This window comes from Scatophagus argus, chromosome 12 (assembly GCF_020382885.2).
Source record: "Scatophagus argus isolate fScaArg1 chromosome 12, fScaArg1.pri, whole genome shotgun sequence".
Lineage (NCBI taxonomy): Eukaryota > Metazoa > Chordata > Actinopteri > Scatophagidae > Scatophagus > Scatophagus argus.
Genome location: NC_058504.1, coordinates 12,230,800 through 12,254,166, shown reverse-complemented (window position 1 = coordinate 12,254,166; position 23,367 = coordinate 12,230,800). Strand labels below are relative to the sequence as shown.

Genomic DNA, 23,367 nt, shown 5'->3' with positions numbered 1-23,367 from the left:
AACAACAGAAGACATTACTATATTTTAACTACCCATATTACTGAAGTAATTGAGTTCACCTATGTTTACAGCAGTTTGTCTCCTGTCACCAGTTTTTGTTGCCAGGAAATCAGGCTGGTGATACATGTTTGAGGTGTAATTTATTAAAACAGGTAAAATAATAATGATACACAAATGTAAAATTTGTATAATAAAAAAACCAAACAAACAAAACATCTGTTTTCATTGGTCGAGATAACTCAGTGTTCATGCTTTTTAGAGTTCCTAAGATTTTGGTCTTTGGAGATCAAAATCTGAAAAGCATCACTACACAACCATCCTAGCAGGCAAACAACAGCTGTTGCAATTCATGGACGTGCTAAAGCACAGATCACTCTCACAGCCACATAATGAGTAACTATATGACAATCAGTGGAGTTTGTGGAAATGCACCATATGGAGAGAACGTGACGCAAGGTGGTGCTGCACAGGGAGCATTAAACATGCCACCGCACAGAGGGACCTTTTTATAATTGCACAAAAATATGCCAAGACACATAAATGCACATCAGTGCGCACACACAGAAACACATGCTCACACACATTTCCCACTACAGACGTCATTGAGATCCCAACATTTGCCACTCTCTAAACCTGCTGTGTTCAATATTAACTACCCACAGGATATCTCTACTCTCCGCATGTACACTAACACATCAGATTCAATAGCTGTTCCCATGCCACACACACTACTAAACCATGTGGGAAGAGGTTTTTAGGTAAACCTTGACCCTGCAAACTATCTTCTGACCCTTCTCCTGCCACAGGGATGACTCTGCCTGTTTCATTTACTCCCTCGGTAGTGCTGATAAGGCCGATCCATTTCATCCCTGAACTTAAATGAGATGGTCATCCTAGACCAGGCCTACTGCTGCGTGACAACTGCAAACCCCATGGGTTTTTAATTTTTTTTTTTTTTTTTTTTTTATCAGTGTGATGGTGATAAGAGCTGATCTTCTCTCCTTGAAATGGTGGCCACTGACAGCAGACTCATGCAAACGAAATTTGGTGTGAAATGGAAATCTCACAAGGCTAGAATGGAGCAGCCGTGTTTCTTATTATCCTCTAACATCTTTTCACCTGGGAGAATCAAGCCTGATGTACACTGTGTGCAGACAGGCACACCTCTGATGTATGAGTAAAGACCTTCTGTCACACTGTAGATGATATTGTACATGTCCACTCTGTGCTTAAATGACAACAGATTATTCTCTGTTCTCATTGTTCCTACTCTTCACTCCTCTCTCTTTACCTCACAAACAAATACACAATCCTACTTACACATACAGATTACCACAGATTACCTAATTGGTCAGCCATCGACCTTCACCAATTTTTAATTACGTCCTTGACTAGAGTAATAGAATAGAATAGAATAGAATAGGTCATCTGCACCAAAAACCCTTTGCTGTCTCGCTGAGAGTAATATTTCATTGGTTATACGATCTTTGTATTCTTACTGAAGAGTGTTGCATACTGCAGGACCATTCAATAATGTCCAGTCATTGAATCAACAATCAATGGACTGTGACTGTGTCCTGTGTGTATCGACTGGACTTGTTGTTTCTTGCAGGACCTGGGTTTCAATCTCCCAAAAGACTAGGCAGGAACAGCCAATCCTATCATCACCTTCTTTTCTTTCCATTTCTTTGCTTTTTTGCTTGCTTTTTGCTTTTGCTTTCCACCTTCTTTTGTTTCTGTCTTGAATTATTTCCTTATTTTGTGGTTACAATACTTTCTTTGAAATGTAAGGAAGTAAAATGATACAAGTAAACTACAAGCAAACTACTTCCACCACTGAATGAACAACTGATTAATTCAGCAATAGTTCATGAATAATAAAAGGCTACAAGCTGATCCTCCCTGGGAAGCCGTGTGGCGTGCTGTATAGATTCACTCAAATATTGAGGGAGATTTATTCTTTGATGTAAACATGAAACTTGCTTTAAAAGAAGAGAAACAAAACTGTCTTTTCTACACTTTTTAATTTTTTTTTTTACCAGTCGCTTTTTTTTTCTGTCTTCACATTTTACCTCTTTTATGTCACTCAGAGAAGACTGAAAAGTATTCCTGTGTGCACATACCAATATGCGCTCCAACACTCCCTGCATGTTTCTGCTGTTTTTCAACCCTTTTCAATCAATAAGAGACATTCAATATCAAATACACATCTTTTTTTCATCACCCACAAAGCATATTTCTCTGATGACTTGCTACTTATTTTTGAGCAACAAAAATATCAGTCTTCTTCATCTCTTTCTGTTGATATGAAATGCAATATGGTTTTGAGTTCTGACAATTTCTTGTCGCAGTGGTGCAAAAATAATATGGGGAATATTATGAGCTGTAAGAGATGAGCAATTGATGCGATGAGCAGAACAAAACTGCATGATTAGCGCCAGGTGTAGGAGGGCACAAAACACACAATCAAGCAGAACACATCAAAGCTTTCCTTCTGCAACCTGCATCTGTCTTGATGGTTTTCTTATTCTCTCTCTCTCCCTCTCAGTCTACAAAATTATTAATTCAATAGTCACACCTGACATGAACCACTCAAGTCCTTAACAGGTTTTTGAATCTACCATAGCGTGTCTGTGCACACACACTTAGACATACCACTTGATGATGAGGTTGATGTTGAGGTCCAGGCTGATGAACAGATTTTCGCACAGCTCCTGTATGAGTATGTGTGCGTGTCTGTGCGTGTGTGTGTATGTGTGTGTCTTGTGTCATATTGTTTCACTTTAGAGATTATAATTTGCTTGATGGAGTATTAACAAAATGAGACCTCAGGGCCCTATAATCAAATGGTGATTATGTGCTGCTCTTTAAATCATAAATCTGCAATGTTTTCAGTCATTTTCTCTGTCCATTCAATACTTTGGTTTGGACCTAAATACCCTGACAACTACTAAATGAACTGGCTTTAAATTCATACACATATCCCTGTTCTTCACTACAAACTTTGAAAAACCAGAAAGGGACACAAATTGACAGTGGTGAAGTGGCATATAGTCAGCAACAGCAGTGGTAGGAGAACTGTCTGTAGAGTGTAAACTGATTCATAAGTACTACTGTAACTGCTAAAAAATAATAAGAGCAAGCTACAAAACAACAAATTTTGAATGCAGCACGATAGATAAGCAGTTGTGTTAGCACATTTATAGGTGCTGTAGTGATGAAGTGCAGCTTGGAATAATGAAAGTTAAACCATATCTGTAAACGTAGAGATAAGCCATAGCTGGCTGAGTTTGAGATTTTGAGAGAGAATGGCCTGTATACAGAGGATAAACCCCGGTGTAGATAATATAGCTTTGTCTGACCCTCACTGAAAACATTACATTCTTTGCACTACTAATGGTAAGGAAGAAAAGGGCAAAACATTTTATCCAAGAACTTCGTTTTCTGGTGTGCATGGATGGCGCAGCACCTGGGTGTCAGGTTGAGCAGGATTTTTTCATTTTCTGCAACAGCAACTATGAAAATGAAGATGTAACTGAGGCCACTGATGATGATGATGTGTCATTTATGAATCACATCATTTAAAAAACTACAGCACAGGAATCACAAATCCAGCTCTGATGATATGAGCACTTAGTGTTCATATGTACAGTAAAAGAGGTTAGGACCAATGAGGCAAACATAAAGTTATATCAGTTACCTAAACCTTGCTGCTGAGAAGATGTGTCTTTCTTGCCCAAATTCCCTACTTTGCAAGTAAGAAGAGCTCACAGGTGGCACATTAAAATTCTTAGTCTGCAGCTGTTGTGTTGACCATGGCTGGAGAGAGAAGGTGCAACCACTTTCATAAGGTGATGGATGCTCTATAGGTAAAGACCTTTACACTTCAGCTGAGGAACCCTTGAGCTTCCACATATGTCTATCTACCCTTGACCACAAAACATTGAAGTAGTAGTGTATACAACCACACTGCAATGACCACAAGCAACTGACTATGATTTGGAAATTTCCTGAATCTGTACAGGATGCACCAGCCTCTGTGCATGTCAGTTCATACCTTGCTACATGGCATTATCCAGTAGGCGATAGCCAGGAAAGGCAGACCTACGGTGACCCCCAGCACTGTCCAGCACTTCACCCCGATGGACTGCTGCCTCAGACCGGGCAGGTTCTCGTACCAGATAGTCAGCAGCTGCTGCTGACAGTTGGGATGGGCGACAAACTGGAAATAGAGACAAGGATAATAAATATAAATCAATGGAGCATAAAGGCAGAGGAGATGGGGCAAAAGGCAATGAAGGTGACAGAGGGGTAAGAAAGAGAGGGGAGCAGGAGAGCAGCAATTAACATACATGTTTTTAGTTTATTCTACAGATCGCTTGAGCGATCTGTAAGTCTTTACAGCAGCAGCATATTGAGTACCAATACGCCAGTTGGTGTTGCACAGTTCTGTAAGGATATGGAGGAAATCAGGACTAGACTGTTGAGTTTTACAGTCTAACAGCAGTGAGAATGAAGGACCTGTGGTAGTGCCTCTTATGACACTGAGGGTCTATCGGTCTGCTGCTGAAGGAGCTGCTCAGAGCCTCCACTGCCTGATGCAGACGGTGAGAGTCCATGATGGATGTCAGCTTGGCTAACATCCTTCTCTCACCCACTTCGCCCACAGAGTCCATCGGGTAGGTCAGGACAGAGCTGGCCCTCCTGATCAGCTTGTTTAGTCTCCTTCTGTCCCGGTCCGTGCTGCCTGTTTCCCAACAGACCACAGAGTAGTGAATAGCAGAGACTACCACAGAGTCATAAAATGTCTGTAGCAGGGGCCTGCGCACTCCAAAGGACCTCAGCCTCCTCAGAAGGTGGAGGTGACTTTGGCCCCTCTTGTACAGGGCGTCAGTGTTTTGTGGGCTGGAAACACAAGTGATCGTGCACTGCAGATGTTGACAGATGTTTAACACCTTTGTCTTTGCTGAATTCACTTTTGCGCACTTTACAAATTATCTTGGTTGGATCTGTACTCTTTGTGAAATGATGTCAGATAGCACTTGGGTTTTTATGGATGTGGGGGCGCTAAAAGTAGGCTCAGTAGCATGCAGCTTCTCCTTTAGGGGTTGGAGGACAGAAAATGAAATGTCAAAAGCTCACTGTTAACTGTAGAAGTAACTTAACTAGTAAGAAGTGACAACAGAAGTAATAATGGAGCTAACTACAGAGAATCCACATCCCTTCTACGAAGAGCCTGTTCAATTCCTATTAATGCCATTGTACAAACGTTAACCACAATTCACAGCAGTAGGCTAACTTCAGTTATCATCATGTGAACACAACCACAATAATAAGGTTTCAGTTTTTGTGAACATTATAGTCCTTACGTATTTAACTAATGATTGCTACAGCAGATGTTAGAAGCTGCTTATAACAAAACAAAAACTTACATGCGTTGTATCAAAACCGCGAATGCCCTAAACTGGTGCATGATGCCACAAATACTTACAGCAAGGTATTTCACCACCAAACAAAACATGGAAATCTAGTCTAATTGAACTATATCCGTTGTCTCTACTGCTGACATCAAAAACATAATGCAAATTGGCTTTTTTTTTGATAGCGGGAGTTCTCCTATTAGAAATGCTCTGGAGTAGATTATTCAAATCCTTGTCAAGTGTAGATGCAGTTCGATCACACAAAAGGTGAACCTACTGCTACACCGCAAACGATATAGGCAACTGTGTGACAGACAAACAGACTGGCTGAGCAGTGAGCACAGCGTGCATATGAACTGGTTAGTAGCTACATTGCTGGAGCTATTGTTTGCTATTCTCATCTGTCCAGCTGAACAAACTCCACTTCAAATAATGTAGGTCCAAAGTAATGTTATAATAAACCATGTCAGCAGGCGGCTTAAAAACCAAATCAAAATGAAATGGTAGCAGAGCAATGTACAATTTGGTACAAAGTGGTGAAGGAGGTGTCCAGCGGATCTGCTTGTTGTTAATGTTTTCAGGATATTAGTTCTACCCCAACATTCTGTGTGGATTTTAATTTTATTTTATTTTATTTTGTCAGTTTCTGGATAAGCGGTATAGAAAATGGATGGATGGATGTCAGTTTCTGTATGGAATACATTGTACTACTATTCACGACCTTTATCATGAAAAGTACCAAAAATAAAAAATGTTACACCTGGTAGTTTTTGTTGGTTTGCTATGTTTGGTATGGTGTATAATGCTCTGAATGAAAATTATAAGGTTAACAGATATTTATATAGATGAAGAGGGCTACTAGTGTTCCTTGCTGTGTTAATATTCAAGGTTTCCCTGAGTGTGCAGGCACTTTTCATTACATTGTGCACTCACTGCATTCATCACAATCAAAATATATTATAGGCACAACCTGTTTGTATTCATGTTTGGTCGTGGCTTCATTTAGAATGAATAAATGTCAGCAAACAGGTTGGGAAAAATCAATTAAGAATACAGCATGCAAAGGAAAGCAGGAAGCCAATAGGAAGCACTGAGTGTTTACATTCATTACTGAAGTTACTGTAGCTTTATTAGATAAGGCTTGGCCTGGCATTTCAGCATCTGTTGACGACTTTACTCCAATCACGGAAGTGATGAATGAAAGCAACCACTAGTCCTACTCAGGCAGGACAGGATAGATGTATTTGTTCCAGCTGGAGGAAGGATGTGGACAACAGAACAATCAATGCTCAGTAGGAGGTCAGCTAGTGTAACAATCAAATGCTGTGTTTATGTATTGTTTTTCGTTCACATCTATGATCTCAGCAACAGGCTACCTCTAGTCAAACCTGCCCTCTCTCAATTTTCTATTTGTTTTCTTCCTCCATCAGTCATTCTCACCCCTTCACCAATCAGCCTCGGTCATCACATAAATGGAGCATTTGTCTGAGCTGATGACTGACATCCTCTGCTCCCATCCGCCGATCGAAACGCAGACACGACCAATGTGTATACGTGCAGTAAATCATTTCCACATTCAGAGGGAAACCACACACAACCGTAAACACTGCACACTGAATCATAGCTAATATAGTTTCCCTGTGGTGTCCAGTGGCTACTCTATCAACCCACTGACCCAAGACATGGACCCTGCCTGAGTTCATCAACATGCAGTCACGCCCCACCTGGTTTCCATTGCAACCTACCCTTTCCTCCCTCCTTGCCTCATGCGTAATTAGCTCTCTGTCTGTTGGTCACACTCTCTATTACAGGATAAAACCCCAGCTCAAACAGGCTGTGTATTGCCCAACACACAAATACACACACTAACACACCACCATGTACATGCACACGTGCAGTCACTCAGAATATACCTGATTAGAGTGAAAATGCAGCACATGAAGGTCAAACAAGAATGTGCGAGATGGGGGAAAATGGGCAAAATGGATTTAGTTTGACATTTTGTAAGAGCATCTCTGCTCAGCAGGGATTAGCTCTCTGATGCAGAGGCTAGTTAGTTGCTGTTGTGTAGGCCACATAAACAAAAATAAATCATACTGTACATACATGTGCACAAAATAGCTAACAGACACAAGGATACTTGTGTAATAAGTCAAGTTACATGTTAAAACATTGCAACGAAACATCTAAATCCTCAACATTTATTGTTAAATGTTGGCACATACTGTGGCTAATATTTTTAAATATTTAAAATCACCATTTAAAAACATAATAATCTGAAACAGAACAGAGTTTGGATAGGAATTTCATAATGTGATGTTATTCTTTCGTTCATCCATCTTCTACTGTAGCTGGCATGGATGAAGTATCTTGCTCAAGAACTCTTAGCTGGGTGAAATGTATTTCTGCTTTAAGTCTTTATATCAAATAAACAAAATCAGTAGTTTGTCAGTGCTTTTCAAAACCAGGGAAGATTGCCTACAGGGGGAAGGCAATCCCAATGGTTAAAGTGGAATGACACCAATTTTACACATCAACATCAAGTTTACTTGTTAAGGTGAGTTGGTTTTAATTGGTTATTTGATGTTTTAAAAAAAACACTCCTGACTCGAGCTCCCAGTGATATCACCAGAGCAAAGATGGCAGCACTATAATATTATACTACATGTTGGCTTCATTTTTGTACACTGGGAGGATGTGGAGACATGTCATCCATTTTTAAATATGTCAATGACAAATACAGTATATACAAATAAATTTACAACAGAAAGCCTTTGTTTCAATCTGGAACCTTGGAGTTAGAAAGGGTTTTCAGGATGAAAGTGTTATACAAGACAAGTTTCCAAATTGCATTAATGGAAATGGATTGTTGGATATCTTCTTCTAGTTTGTGTCTTACAAGTCCCCCAACTTTATGGACAGGCAGTATTAAATTGCTGGAGTACCCATTTAGGGTGTGGTCAAGTTTTGGAACAATCACTGTTGGTTGAAGGAGTTTGACACTGAGATGGATTATGATTTGTTCTACACTACAAAAACGGCCCAACACTTCCTGATTCAGCACTCAGCATGCTCAAAGGTTACTTTAAGTTGTTTGAATGAACTACCTATATAATGAACTACCACTGTCATATTTCCTCAGTCCTTCATAAAATGCCCTTGTGTTTTGTTATTGAGCATTGTACGTTTTGCTATATTTATAGTATATTGTTAACAGTCCATGATGTATAGATTTTTGTATTTATTATTTCAGATTTTGCATATGATATAGTTCCATTGCATATGAATAAAATGTTAATTGTAACTGCAATTGAAACTACCAGTAGATGGTTCATAGTTATTTCTCCATTATCTTACCTTTTTGACTTCATACTTTATGGCCAGTTTGACACGGCTGAGGCAGGGTCGGTTGTAGGGGCTTGGAGGGCACCGGTCCACATCACCGTTTAGTATGGCCTCCACTTCCTCTGTGTTCCGACAAAGGTCCAATACACCCACCACAAAGTCCTTACACTGCATGGACAGCTTACGGTAGTCATTCTACATGAGTCAGGGGTGGAAGTGAATAGTTGAGTGGGGAGAGAAGAGACATGGAAGAAAGGGCAGGAGGGAAAATGCAGGAAGATCAGATAGATGACATAAAATGCAATTTAAACACTAACTTTGAGTCAATTATATAAGCAACATTCTTCAAATGTCTAAATGCAAGAATCATAAGAGGACAGATTCATCAAACCATGATCTTGCCTTCAGCTGATCCCTTCGGGTCCTAACTTTGGACTCTTACAGACATTTATTTTCATTTGCAATTTTAAAATGGTTTGAGTGTAAAAAAATAATTGAAATTAAATGAAGGTAACACTGTGATTTGTTTTAGTTTGACTTGCAAAAAACTGTTACAGTCTTATTGCACTCTCTTACAAATATTCACCAGAGAGTGGTGGATGGAAATACTGATTTGCATTTTATTTTGTTTGCAGTTTTAAAATTTCATTAATGTGTACTGGTTGAATGGAAAAAATAGATGAGAAAGCCACACACTTTTGGCAAATACCTTCTTTTGGAATACCTTCCTTTCCACTAGGCCAAGTGGCACAAATCAAGGCAGTTGACATGAGGAGTGTGTGTCCACATTATCAAGAAGGCAAGCAAACAATGCAAAAACCAGAATGTTTCTTTTGACTTATAAAGACAGAAAATTTCATCCGGTTCACTCCAGTTCCATGCCTTTCAATGCTCCTTCCTCTTGTTCCTTCACACACTTTTACCCCTATGTTCTTGTGTCTTGTGGGGGTTCACAATTAAGTTCTCACCCTTCTTTCTTATAGTGCTTCCCCTCAACCTACTGCCTGGTTCTGTTCCTCAACAGTTGGACACTTACTTGTATGATTTGGACAGTGTCTGTTTTGAATATAAAACGGTGTAATCAGTTCTGTGCAGTCAGTGTTTTTGTACTCTTAAATGCTGAACACCTGTGATATATATGCAATACATTTTAAAATCCAGCCCAAAAGGCTTGAATATATCATAGGAAAAGGCCTGTCAAAAGGCCAATCACTATCTGCAAATTAAAAAGTAAATTCATCAAGAATCTAATAGGTCCTTTGGGAGGACATGAAGGAAAAGGTTCATTTTTACCTTCAGGCTGTCAAGTGAAAGAAATCAATTACAATCTCATGTTTGTTTACATTCTTGGAGAGCCAAGGCTTCAGGGGAGCTCATGTACAACCAAGGTAGTATGTGTAATCAATAATATTTGCATCTTAAGACACACTTCAAGAACACACGCACACACAGACACCACACACATGAGAAAATCCAATCACAATTCAAGGTATGTGGTGTGTGCCTCAGGGGCTGAGATAAAAGAAAGGGAATGATGTTGTGAGAATGAAAATGGAGACAGAGCAATGTGGCAGGCAGAGTGAGAACGGCCACAGATGAGCGATATGAGGGGAACTTGTACCAAGCCTGAAAGACTGAGGGAAATGTAAGCTAGAGGGATGAGAACAAGAAGGGGACAGAGAACGTTTGCATTGCTGTAAGACAGTGGACAATCACCATCATCAGTGCGTCTCTTTGTCTCACTCAATTTGACCTAAATGAAACTAAAACTGGCTTGAGACACACACATAGTTAATTTTCTAAATGTGATTTAAAAAACAAACGACACCTCCTCCACATTTCTTTTGCTCTTTGTCTCTCCTAAGGCGATTCAGAGGATGCATGTACTGTATATGTGTGTACTGTATTATTATTATTATTATTATTATTATTATTATTGAAATTAAGGGGCTGTCTTGAAAAGGAAGATGTCTGAAGGTAAGTGTTAGGCTGTTAGGAGGTCCTGGTCCCCGCTGGATAAATATCCAATATGCACTGCTGGAAGCATGCTCACCTCTGCACACTGACAGGCTGTGCATCTGTGTGTTGTACTCCAAGTTTGTGCATGTTAGTACACGTTAGTAATTTTGGAGAAATATATTTGATCTCTCAATCTCATCCCTTGGTCATCAAAAACAAAGCGTTACTATTTGATGACCTGTGAATGAATCTTTCACCAGGATTATTTAACTGCACCTTAAAGACAATGTGAATTTTGAAGATTCCATCATTAAACAGACTTATGTTCACACAGCATACAGAGCTTATTAAAGAGCAGTGTCAGAGAATCAAGCTCTCATAAAGTTAGACGAGCAGAGCTTTGAGGGCTCTGTCACTCATGAACTCGGGTTACCTTTTCTGATAACTGGTGAAGAAAACAAAGGTAAGATAACTCAGCATTAGACACAACCTTTGGAAAACCAACATCAAGTTGATTATGACAGAAGTTGTTCAGTGTTAAAAAATTTAGTAGGGAAGAGCAGAAAACACTGCAGTGACATGATGGAAATGGCTTCAATGGCTTTTGATATCAGTATGATCAGTATGATGATCTGTATTTTTGAAATGAAATTTCAAAACTTTGCTGGTGTTGGCATCAGCACTCATATTGTTTGAAATCTAAGGTGACTGGGTGCCACAAAGGTGTCATCAATAACATAAAGTATAGTTTTATTTGTTCATATTACTTTCAGTGACATGATGCTTCAATCTATGCCCTAACTCGGGGTTTGATTTCCCCATACAAAAAGGACTGTCTAAGGCTATTGGCATATTGTCCTAACATTATTTGATATTTTAACTTAATGAGAAGATGATGCAAAGAGGAAGAGGGAGTCAAATGAAGACAGAAGACAGCGGGGTGATAATGAGATGGTAATGAGGCAGATGAGCTCCAACACAACCCTGGTCCCTCAGGTGAGCCCTTCTCATTAACTTGTCTGGAGATGGGAAACAGAATGACAAGCAGAAAGGCTGAATGACAACCAAAGGCAGGCAAAAAATGAGTAATGGATGGATAAGGACAAACAGAAATGAACAGGGAGCATAGGGGGGAAATGGCAGTGACACATGGGTAGAGGGAGGGACACATAAACAAAGAAGCAGAAATTGTATTGCTATCAGACCAATCATATAGATGATTTGCTCGTGCTTTATGTATTAATGATCTAAACTACAAATATAATTCAGTATGTAATCAAGTTAAGCAGTGTCTGCTACTGGGAACTGAAACGTCCCCAGTGCTGGCCCATCCTGTACACTGAATATACAAATCCGATTCTTTCTTTTTTTAATCAATAAAGCTGCTGGAATACATAAAGCCAATCAGTGGCTCTGGCCAACGACAGGTACCTCCGCATTCTCAATGGACAGATCAAGTCAAGACACTCAACATCTCTCTGACCAAGGGGGCATCCTTGTCAATGGATAAATCATGTCAGTGGATATATCTGATTGACACATGTTGCTAAGGTACAACATGATGGTTTAAAAAAAAAAAAAAAAAAAAAAAGACCAGCTAAGACATAACAGGGCTCCCACGTACGAGACCGAGTTGAACTGAGCCAAGCTTAGCCAGTTAAAGGTGTGCATGATGGTTTAAGATCCACAGACAGAAATTATGACAAGATGAATCTGAGTCAAGGGATCAGTGGAAGTGATGAGTGTTAATTGGCTTATTAGAGCAGATTATGGACTGAAGTGTCAAACAAAGCTTAAAGATAAATTAGGGTTTTGGTGGTCGTAGTTTGGTTCCCTTTATTAGTCAAAAATGTAGTTTGAAAGTGACTTCTTTTTTGTTTTGTATCAAGTGAAGTTTACCATTTAAAATATTTCTACTTTGAAGTTTTGTAACTTTTTATACTGACATCATAGACTTCATAAATCGTAACAAGCCTCTCGTCTACTTGGCGCATACCCAACATACCAAGCAGCAATTTATCTAAAGTAACTTTTATATTGTTTAATCTGCTGCACTCATCCCTCAAAGTAGACTCAGATGGTCATTTGCGAGCAGCAACTGAATCAATTCAAATCATAACAATCTTATTGAAACAAGCTGCTGTGTTGTACGTTTGCCAAAATACCAAGGAGACGAGTGCAACATCAAAAAAGCCTATGGATATCTTTACATTTATCATCATCATCGGCTCCTGGCACTGAACAATTCTTTCTGTGTACTAGAAAATATCCTGTTTGTACACTCAAGGCAATTTCATTACACGCATTACAGAAGCAGACGTTTAGCTACTTTCATGTTGTTGGCAGGTAATCATTTTTATGAGCACCCTATATATACACACACATATTTATATATATATGTATATATATGTATATATACAGATATACATATATAAATGCTAACATTTCATTTGATCATACAGTATTATTACAGTATTGATGTTTTTAAGTTGAACTGTCAGACTGATGACAGACACTTGCCTTATTATTACAGTAATAATGATTCCAACTTCAGTGCCCAGTACCACTGATCAACTGGTGACAGCATACTTCTCTTTTTCAAGTGTGTCTACAACATTGCTGTTCCTATTCCGCAGTAGGTTTCATTTCAGTGAGTGTGCTGGCCATAATATCCTGAGCGAGTTGAATCCGGAGAGGTGTATCAGCTGGCACAGTAGGCCAGGATCATCTCTCTACCTCAAGCTGGTACATAAACCCGGTCCAAACCTATTGGATTATATAAGAGAGCCCCTGGATCGTGCCAATCAACCCGCCTCAGGATAAATGTCAACACACCCATGCAAGTTAGACAAAAAAAAAAAAAAAACAACAAAAACAAAACATATAGACACGCACAGTCTATACTCTTCCACCACCAGACTTATCACGTTGGGTGTAGTAACTGCAGTATTTAGAATACTATCTTTTTTCTCACTACAAGAACACTCACACCTCTCATATTTTATGTTGAGCGTTTATCTTCACAAGTCTTATTTCACCGCAAGCGGAGAAGATATTGCATTGCTAATTGATGGCTCAGAAGAGTAATAAAAAAGCTGGGAGTGCACTGGGAAATCCACTCGCAATGAAAGTCTAGTGACAAAGTCGAATAATTGGCAGAGATGGGTCAACAATTTTTCATTCAGCATTAGCTCTCTTTTCTGCTTAAACCCCTGAAAAAATAAGCAAAACAAAATGTCAGGGAATGTGAGAAAGGATTGCAATCATACTTAAGGTGATAAATTACACTATTTACATTTACACCATTTGCACTTTATCATGCTTGGGTCTCTTAATAATGTATTGTGTGTGTGTGTGTGTGTGTGTGTGTGTGTGTGTGTGTGTGTGTGTGTGTGTGTATTCTGAAGAAGAAGAGTGTCTCTCTGTTTCACCTTCCTTCCATCATCACTCTGCTAAATCAACCTTCTGCCAACCTGCAGTGTCTGCACATGTTTGGTCATTAAAAAGTCAGAGGGCAGAAATAGTCCAAAACTGATATAAAATACAAATAGGCAAAGATGTTGAGGAAAATATAAACCGCTTTACCTTAAACTCTGTCTCAATGTTGGCCAGTCTTGCCAGTTCATTGCTGAGCTCGAGGGCAGTCAGCACAGGGTCTTCACTGCTGAGCGACAAGTAAGCTGCACTGGCCAGGCCCTTATACGCATTCATCCTGGAGCGTGAGTGACTGAACGAGTCTTTCTTCTGTTTCTCCACACATTCTGAACACTTACAGAAGTAGTCATGTGGCCTTTCAATGCGGGCCCCCTTTGTCAAAAGGATGTGGACAATCTCATACTCCTGGCAGTGAGCAGCTAGAATGATGGGGGTGACATCATGGGAAAACCGCGTTCCGTCCTCGTCATAGGCATAAAAGTCGTCATCCCTCATCTCTTGCTCCAGGGGACTCAAAGCCAGTCGAAGACCTCCACCAAAAGCAGGGTGGGCAAGAATAGCTTCAACGATTCGAACGTAACCCTTGGAGATAGCCAAAAGCAGACCATCCCCGATCCTAGCCAAACCATCCTTCTTTAGAAGCAGCTCAGTCACTTCTAGGTGCTCATTGCCCACTGCCAGCTGCAAAGCATTCTGGCCCATGTAGTCCACACAATTGAAGTTAAGGGTTTTAGACTCTTCCAGCATTTTGCGGACCACAGGAATGTTTCCGTATTCAGCAGCATCCAAAAAACGCTCTTCCTCTGCAGTGAGCGGAGAGCCGCGTTCATTGAACATGTAGGCCGGGCCCCTCACTGCCTGGCGACGCCCCTTCTCTCTCAGTGTGGTGTGTCTGCGGTGCATGGCTTCCACCCTGGAGACAGTAAAGACAATAAGAGACAGTGAAGGAGTGATGAAGTGATGGAGGGTGAAGGAAAGAAAAGTGGAGCACAAGAGAGCAAATGACAGAGGCAAGAAGAAAAGACAGCATCATTAGTTAAATCAAGTGACTATGGGGTACAAGGCAAACAAAGTCATTATTGTCTCCAATGTGAGTGTCCTCCATGAAAACGGACTGGTGAAACACAATCAGTAGTGCTTAACACAGACTTTTCCCTGACCCCAGAGAAAGTACCACCAAGACATTTTTGATCTATCTGTCCCTGACCAGATCAATAAACTGTTGCCAGGGTCAAAGATCATTGTGGGGACATCTCAGGTCAGCAGCTCTGATTCGCAAGAGAGAGAGAGATGAAACTGTCACCTTAATTGGCTCCGGCATGACAAATTTACACTACGAGTCAGTGGTCATTCAAAGAAGCCAGTAGTGAATCTGTCTTTATCTATCAACACAGGCATGTACATATACCTCGACTCAATAGTCTGTTTTCTTTCTAAATGCTATTTCTATTGACACACTGTCACACAACAGGACATTGTGCATAAAAAAACCCTTCATCAAAAGAGACTTGTCAAATATGACTTGCTGTACTTTGCACAGAGCCCCTGGTGATCACCTCTTCTACTGCAAAACACATTTTATTGGCACCATTGTATCCTCCTCTAGACTTTTAGAATCACAAAGATCTGTCACATTGACTGCATCTGCTGTGCAGCTTGACACTCACATTGTGGGTTAGAATGGAGGAAGAGCTAAGCATTGAAATGAAAACTGGGAATGGGAAATTATTAATGGTGTCAGTGGAAAATTACCCAGAACAGTTTAGTTCTCCAGTGTGAAATAACCAATTCAGATTTTGGATTAGCTTATGTGAATGACTGTGTAGATGAAAAGCAATCACACCTACTTGCTAACTTGAATAGAGAGACAGTTATTAGAAAAGGCGCAATGACTTTACAAATAATGAGCAGGATAGTAATGCCTGGCCAATAATACTTACCACCAAAACAATACTTATAACAATGATAATAATAAAGATTAATCAGTCTACTTGTGATTACCATTTTGTATGTGTGTTCACAGAAAGCTGGTCAATGAAAGAAAAGGTGAAAATGGAAACCTGCTCACAGTGAAAACATTCCCTGGGGGCCTCAAAGGATGTGGAACCAAGAAGATGAAGAGAGCTCACACCAAGGCAAATCACTGTGGGAGTGTGTGTGAGAGAGAGAGAGAGAAAGAGAGACAGATCGAGAGTATGTTTGTCAGTATGTGTTTAAAGTGTATAAAAGGTCTGCAGCTCTTGATTGTCAATTTACACAATCAGTTGTGTATGCCTCAGGCTGCTAATCAGTGGCAGATGGAAAGATCTCCCTCTTTCTACCCCTCTCTCTCTCTATACACACACACACACACACACACACACTGCTAGCTATGTAACAAATGAACCCATATTCAAGAATACACATGAGCGCTATCAGCATGCATTCAGAACACTTGCACAACATATTGTATATCATCTGTGAAATGGGATCTAACCAGACACAATGACCAGGAAGCAAATAGTGCCCTAATGAAGCTCAAAATAATATAATGTATTTGCTTATTAAGCTGATAGTTTGTGCTGTTGATTTACTACAATGCATCATGCTGTAGGGTGTACGGTGTACCTAATATCTCCTCAAACTCGCCCATCTCAATGCACACTCACACAGATGCACACACGAATGTATGCAAATGCATACACACACACACAGAGACATATTTGTAAGCATTGGCAGGATTCCTCATAAATGAGGGGACAGTCTGGCTGCCAGCCCATTTAGATAACCTTATAGCCAGGTAATAAATCACCATTTTCCACCCCTCTCTCGGCCCTCGTCCTCACCACCCATCTCTGTCTGTTTGTGATTCTGATCCGAAATGGAATTTACCTGCATAATTTCTGCTCAGAATTACAATCACAAAGATAAGAAGAGAAAGACACAATGGAGATGGATGGATAGAAAATGTGCGTTTGTATGTTTGTGTGTGTGTGTGTGTGTGTTGGGAAAGGGGGAGGGGGGTGAACGAGGAGAAAAGTGCCAAGTAAAGGATGATAAATATGCATAAAGTATGTCTGCTTATAAACATAATAAACATGAAACACATAAACATGTGTGTGAGTGTATTTGAACATCACATCTTGTTCTTAAGACTAAAGGATGTGTGACACGACTGTACCATTGTTGCAGCCAAAACCACCAGGCTTTGTTTCCCACATGGGTGTAGCAGAACATGGCGACGCTGCAGGGAGAAGAGTTCCCACCTGCGTTTATTTCAAAACACCCCTGCATCATAGTCAATCCAATGTCTACCTGCCTACCTGCTGAATCCTGTATTAACTCAGCTTTAATCCCTGCTTTGCTTCACGGACACCTGAGAAAAAAAAAACATCAGCTTGATAGATGTTTGACTGTCCTCACTATAACTTGCTGACACGAGAGAGCAAAAATAGTCAACTGAAAGCTGCTGAAAATTGTAATGGCTTTTACAAATGGGTTAAGTCACAGTACTGGCAACCTTTTCACATTTCATTTGATTTCGTGCCATAGTGAACTCTTTGAAGAAAGTTGCAAAGTAATTATGTTATCAGTTTTTAATCGCTAAACTACTGACTGCACGGTTGCACTGATTCAGCTGTTACTGACTCGCAGCTCTGACTTTGATGATGTACCCAAGTCACAGGCTGCGGAGGATCACTCAGAGCACCTATCCAGGCAAGCAGCACCCTCTCCTATTAATAACAGAACTATTAGTAAAGTAACTGATGATTCCAACTATCAAGCACACCACTGCAGAGGTCTCCCTTTATGCAACCAAGCTGTAGTTCTTCCATGCAAATAATATTGCGATTGTATTATATTATACTGGCAAGCATTATGAATATACTGTATGGACAAAAGTATTATGGCACATTTACACTAACAGGGACTTGTTATTGACTCGCCTAATGACATCTCATTCTGTTCATCTGTTCTTAAACTTTAGAAATCACCACCAAGAAAGAGATATTAAAATGCCTGTTCAAACCACACACACCACTTAGGTCCAAATTTCCACTGAAAGCCAGAAAGTAGTTTTTAATCATGAGCTATGCAGTTGTGGTAGCCAGAAAGGCAATGTTCACTGGAACTGGCTATCTGTGTAAATAATAAATAACACCCATCTGGAAACACTTGGTTTTCCTGGAATGACAGTCAGTAGTAATGTGTGTGATTTGTAGTGTGCAGGAAATCCCCAAATGGTCTTTTAAAAGGTGTAGTTTTTGCAGATATTCCACTCAGTGAATATAAGCAAATAGAAAATGTCCATAAACGGTGGTGGTGAGAGGATGACTATGAAAGCATCAAGAAATATAGTGGAAATGCAAAGAGAACACCCTATAGTACAGCTTTGTCTCGTCTGGTTTTGAATTGATCTTTTCTACAGCTAAACGTGCGAAGGTTGGGGCACCAACACTGTTATTTTCAGGATAAGAAGTCTACTGTTTTAATCATTTATCTGTGAACTAAAGAAAAAAAGTGTAAAATCAAATTTTGAGGATAAAGTGAATAAGGAGTTGCGACTCAGCAGGAATATTTACAAGAAAGACTGATGAGTTAGTACTTTATCGGTGCATTGACAGTGAGCAGAATATTTTAGAAGAGTTTGACTCTTAGTCCTCTCTCCCACTCTCTTTATTAAAAACACACGCAGATACTCTTTCAAGCAGTAAATTGTCAGTTTTTTTAATATCAAAGGTGTGTTCCTCACCATATTTTGCTGGTAATGAGAAACAGACGTGTTCACCCTCTAACCCTCTATTACCTTCTCTTCCACACATACACACACACACATTACTGAGAGCATACATGCTTCTTGTCCATGCAAGGCCTTTTAAGCTGAACACTGGTGTTTCAAAGGGAGAGACCAGATCAAAGACCCAACACTGAGGCCTGCCATTTTATAAATATGATAGTCAAAGCCAAGCTGGCAGTGCTACATGAATATCCATTGTCACCATTTATGTGCCCTTTGTGTCTGTGGCTTTAATGCACATGCACGGATGCAATGGACTCGGACTGCATCCACCAAACGGTCTTGCGAGCTCTTACCTCACGACGAAATAGTTAAACGCGCAGGGCCCCAGAGGGAACTGATACAGGAGGCTACATTGGCAAAATGGCAGAGAGGTTCCCAATCAGGGTTTTGTGAGAGTGTCTCTGCATATTTTGTGCGTGAGATGAGGGCGACATTGTGGGGATGTTGTGTGCAAGCTGATTTTCTGATCTCTGCTCCAGCTCAGTGTCACATGGTTTTGCCTTGTTTTCTCTCTCTCTTATTCAGAACAACACACACACACACTCTCTCTCTCTCGCTCTCTTTCTCTCTCACACACACAATCTCTGCTGACTGCTCCAAAATGCTTTCATGGATGGGAACCAGTCAAGCTCTTTCTTAACCTAAGCACAACATAAAGGCTGTGAAGGCCACAAAGGCACCCTGATTCAATCAAACCCACACGCTCATTACTTTGTTTATCTACACTTTCTGTACATATGCATTCACAAGGGACACCCTACAGTCAAACCAGAAGAGCCACACGTAGTAATGTAATTAATACAACGAGGAGGGAGAAAGCTGCAGTCATTCCATTTATTTGGTAACTAATATTTAAAATAAACTCACCACATTTGAGCACCAGCCAAGTTAAAGTGAACATAAGAAATGCACTTCATGCACCAATTGCAAATATCCCATTTAAGAGAGGAAAACTGTTTGTAATCGGAGCCAGGCGCGGCAACAGAATATATTTAACACCCATCTACTGTATATCACAGCCCAGTCCGTTGATGTCAGCCATAAACGACCTGTAGGCTAAAGCGTTAATCGCTGGTCCATAAGTGAATGAAGCGCAGTGAAAATCCTGTCTGCTTTACTCCTCTCTCTCAAAAACTGACCTCTACTTGTTGACATCCCGAGCTGATTAGTTTCTGTTGATTAAATTCTCAGTACACTCAACCCTTTGCCATTTTTAAAACTATCACGCAGCAGCCTCTTTGCGTAAGTGCGAATAGCAGAGTTTCAATGAGCACATGGGCTCAACACAAGGCCACGAATCTGCTCACTTTACTTATTTATCACGTCTCTGTGTAGATGAATAAAAGTTGTGGGTGAATGTAAAAGGATGACTCACGTTTGCCTGGTTTCGGGGTTGAACTCGGTGTCGATGTGCTCAGCAGAGTAGTGGTTCCCGTGCTCCGAGAGCTCCGGAGCCCGGTGGAGTCTCTGTCCACGGTGCTGAAAGAGCTCAGCGTTTTCCGCGCCTCGTCCTCGCCACTTGGGAAACGGATCATTGTAGCGGTCGAACACCGCATCTACAAACACATCCCGACGCGAACGAAACGGAGAGCCAGTGTCCCCGGTGCCCTGGTGGAACTTTGGCGGTGTGAGGTGTGGTGCGTCCCCGGGTTCCCGGTTCTCTGGAAACGTTTGAAGACATTCCAGAGAGGAGAGGTACGGCGGGTCTGTGTCCCCGAGCAGCGGAGAGGCAGAGGAGAAGAGGTCTAGGGGCCGCGCTGTGGAAGGAGATTCTCGGGGAAGACAGAGAGACAGAGGCGGGGAGGGAGATCCAGAGAGATGCTCTCTGTCTCCGCTGTCGCTTTCCTCTCCCTCGTCAGACATCGGGAGAGTTTGTGAGCAGCATGTACTTTAAATATTTAAATCTATGTGACAGACATTTAACGATGGTTGTCAAAGTTTCAGCCGCACAAGTTTCTACTGAGCCCCGCAGCAGCTATGAGCCAAGCATCCACCTTTCCACGAGAGCGCGGGCACCAATTAGAGAACTCCGGGAGTGCGCGCGCAGGGAGTCAGCCCTTTAGCTACAAAATGGGGGGGGGAATGGACAAGTGGCAACGCCGCAAAGTATCTCAACTTACAGACAGGATCTTGTGGGATGGCGAATAAAACACACGCTACTTCCAACATCATTGTGCGTGTCATAAAACAACATGCAATTTTTTTTTTAGCTTTGCACGTGCAGGAAAGAATGAAATCAGTTGACTTTCTATGTAGCCCTCGTTGCCATTGTCACGTGACCTGTACTCGCAGTTCGGTTACATCTAGGCATCAAAACTATTTGGTTGGTTTTAATCATTAAAACTACTTGGTTAAATTTAGGCAACAAAACTACTTTTTTAATTACTTTGTTAGGTTTAGAAAAGATCAGGGATTGAATTCAAATCATAGATTTGTAAGAAAACTAGACAGCTGACCCAAAGATGGCTCCTATTTGGTCCATTTGAAATTGGTTGCCTTGCGAATAGGACATAATACTTTCCAGGATCTGGGTTTACTTCCTGGTTGTGGTTCACACTGAATACACTTTAAAAAAAAAAGATAGATATAAAAAGCTCTTTCTAAGGTAGGGTAAACACAACAGTTTATAGTTTCAGGATAAAACACACAAATTAAAACCTAAATATAAATATAACATTATACTGCTTCCAATATTTTGTTCAATTTCTGGGATGTGAATGTGAATTAACATGTCCACCTGTTCTTTGTCAGTTACTGGTACTGACATAATCTTGTTATTGTTTCAGAGAACAAGCAATTAATACTTAAAGTAGCCCACGTCTTATCTGAGTGGTGGCTTTGTCCTAGCATAGACTGAATCCTTGATTGCTTCTTTGCAGGTGTATACATACCTGAAACAAATCCTGTTAGAGCACTGGTCTTCAAAATAAAGAGAAAGACGATATTTGAATGTCACTGTGTAAGTGCATAGCCTTATGTCTGTCTCTGTGCGTGCTTGGTCCTGTAATTAGAGGCAGAAACTCGTTAGTCACGATGGAGACTTCCTGCACCCCACACAGACAATAACCAGACCAATCCCGGCTCTTTGATCTGTGCTTGTATTTATGCACCCAACACATACACACAGATCACAACAAATAAAATTAACACACATCACACATGGCAAAATGTTTTCAGCAGTGTTTTCCTTTTGGTAGAAAACAGCTAGTTCTTGAAACTAACTAAAGCAAGATTTAAGTGAGAGCGTCATGAAATAAAATAATAATATTTCTTAACACTTTATTGATTATTAAATTCTTAATAAATGACAGAGGTCTGTTACCCATCTAAAGATCCATTTATAACTAAAATACTTTCTCCTTATTCGTTGAATTGCTTAGTTGTTAATCAGAAGAAGATAAACGTCATACATTTTTGTGTTCAGCTGTTGATCATTAAGCTTCAGGCTCACTAATATTTTTTGATCAAGTAATTAGTTCAAAATTGCTCAGCTAAATGACAAAGTCATTTTTTTGTAAATACTTTAAAAAATTAATCTATACATGATTTCTTTTATAGAAAATGAGGAAATCAAGGTACCATAGTTTCCTGAGCCAGAGAAGCAGCCTTGCAGAATTAATTATATGTATGAAAATGAATGTTTTAATGAAACTGTAAAAGACACTCTTCAATACTGTTGGTTCAATTTTGGCGAGCTTTTAGTAAAACACTGGCTTGATTTTTCTTATCAGCGTGCTGTTCACATTCACACTTGGTGATCTTGAATGGAAGAATGCCTAGTGGTATCTTTGCTAATTAAAGTTGGAAGAAACTGTGCACCACTACGCATGAAGTCAAGAGACACTGAGTAACTGTCCGTATGTGTGTGTTAGCCACTGTACCTCCTCTGTCATACCCCTTTGGGCTTTTGAAGAGGAAAAGGGATGTTGTGAGTTTATGTGTATGATTACAAAGCCACAATAAGTTGCTTTATCCAGACTATTTTTCATTTTGATGAGCAGCCAAGCTACAATTGCTTACAATCGCAAGAAGCACAATATTCAAGAAGGGAGCCTGTGTCTTAGTGACCAAGAGTAACAATCACATAGTTGTCCAAGGCACAATATTAATCTTCTTTCTTCACACAAGTTAGCCACTCTAGAACAAAAACAATGGAATCGCTCATCTTGCCATTCAACTGAAATAAATCTGTATTTATTAATGTAGGGTCTCTCTGTGGGTTGAAATTTTCTAGCCTCACCTCAAATCACATGTGCCACAGCAGGAATTTTCTATTGTCTGTCATACACAGGACTCCTGCTGGGAAATCACTGATTGAGGGTGTTTAGAAACGCTACATGTTTGAAAGTTTCAATCAGCAGAGAACAGTGTGGCAACACTCTCTGTCCTACGTGATTCGCTGCTTCACAGGAAATACAGCAACCAGTG

At 40.3% G+C, this 23,367-nt stretch overlaps 1 protein-coding gene across 1 annotated transcript in view; it reads right to left on the bottom strand.

Moving 5' to 3' along the window:
* LOC124068666 (short transient receptor potential channel 7-like) overlaps positions 1-21,476 on the bottom strand; it is a 44,875-nt gene extending 23,399 nt beyond the window's left edge. The window contains exons 1-4 of the mRNA XM_046407066.1: positions 20,315-21,476; positions 14,310-15,072; positions 8,778-8,960; positions 4,058-4,222 (exon numbers count right to left, since the gene is read on the bottom strand). Of these exons, the coding sequence (XP_046263022.1) occupies positions 4,058-4,222; positions 8,778-8,960; positions 14,310-15,072; positions 20,315-20,802 (1,599 nt within the window). The 5' untranslated portion in view covers positions 20,803-21,476. The remainder of the gene's footprint in view (positions 1-4,057; positions 4,223-8,777; positions 8,961-14,309; positions 15,073-20,314) is intronic.
* Between the last annotated feature and the right edge of the window lie 1,891 nt (positions 21,477-23,367).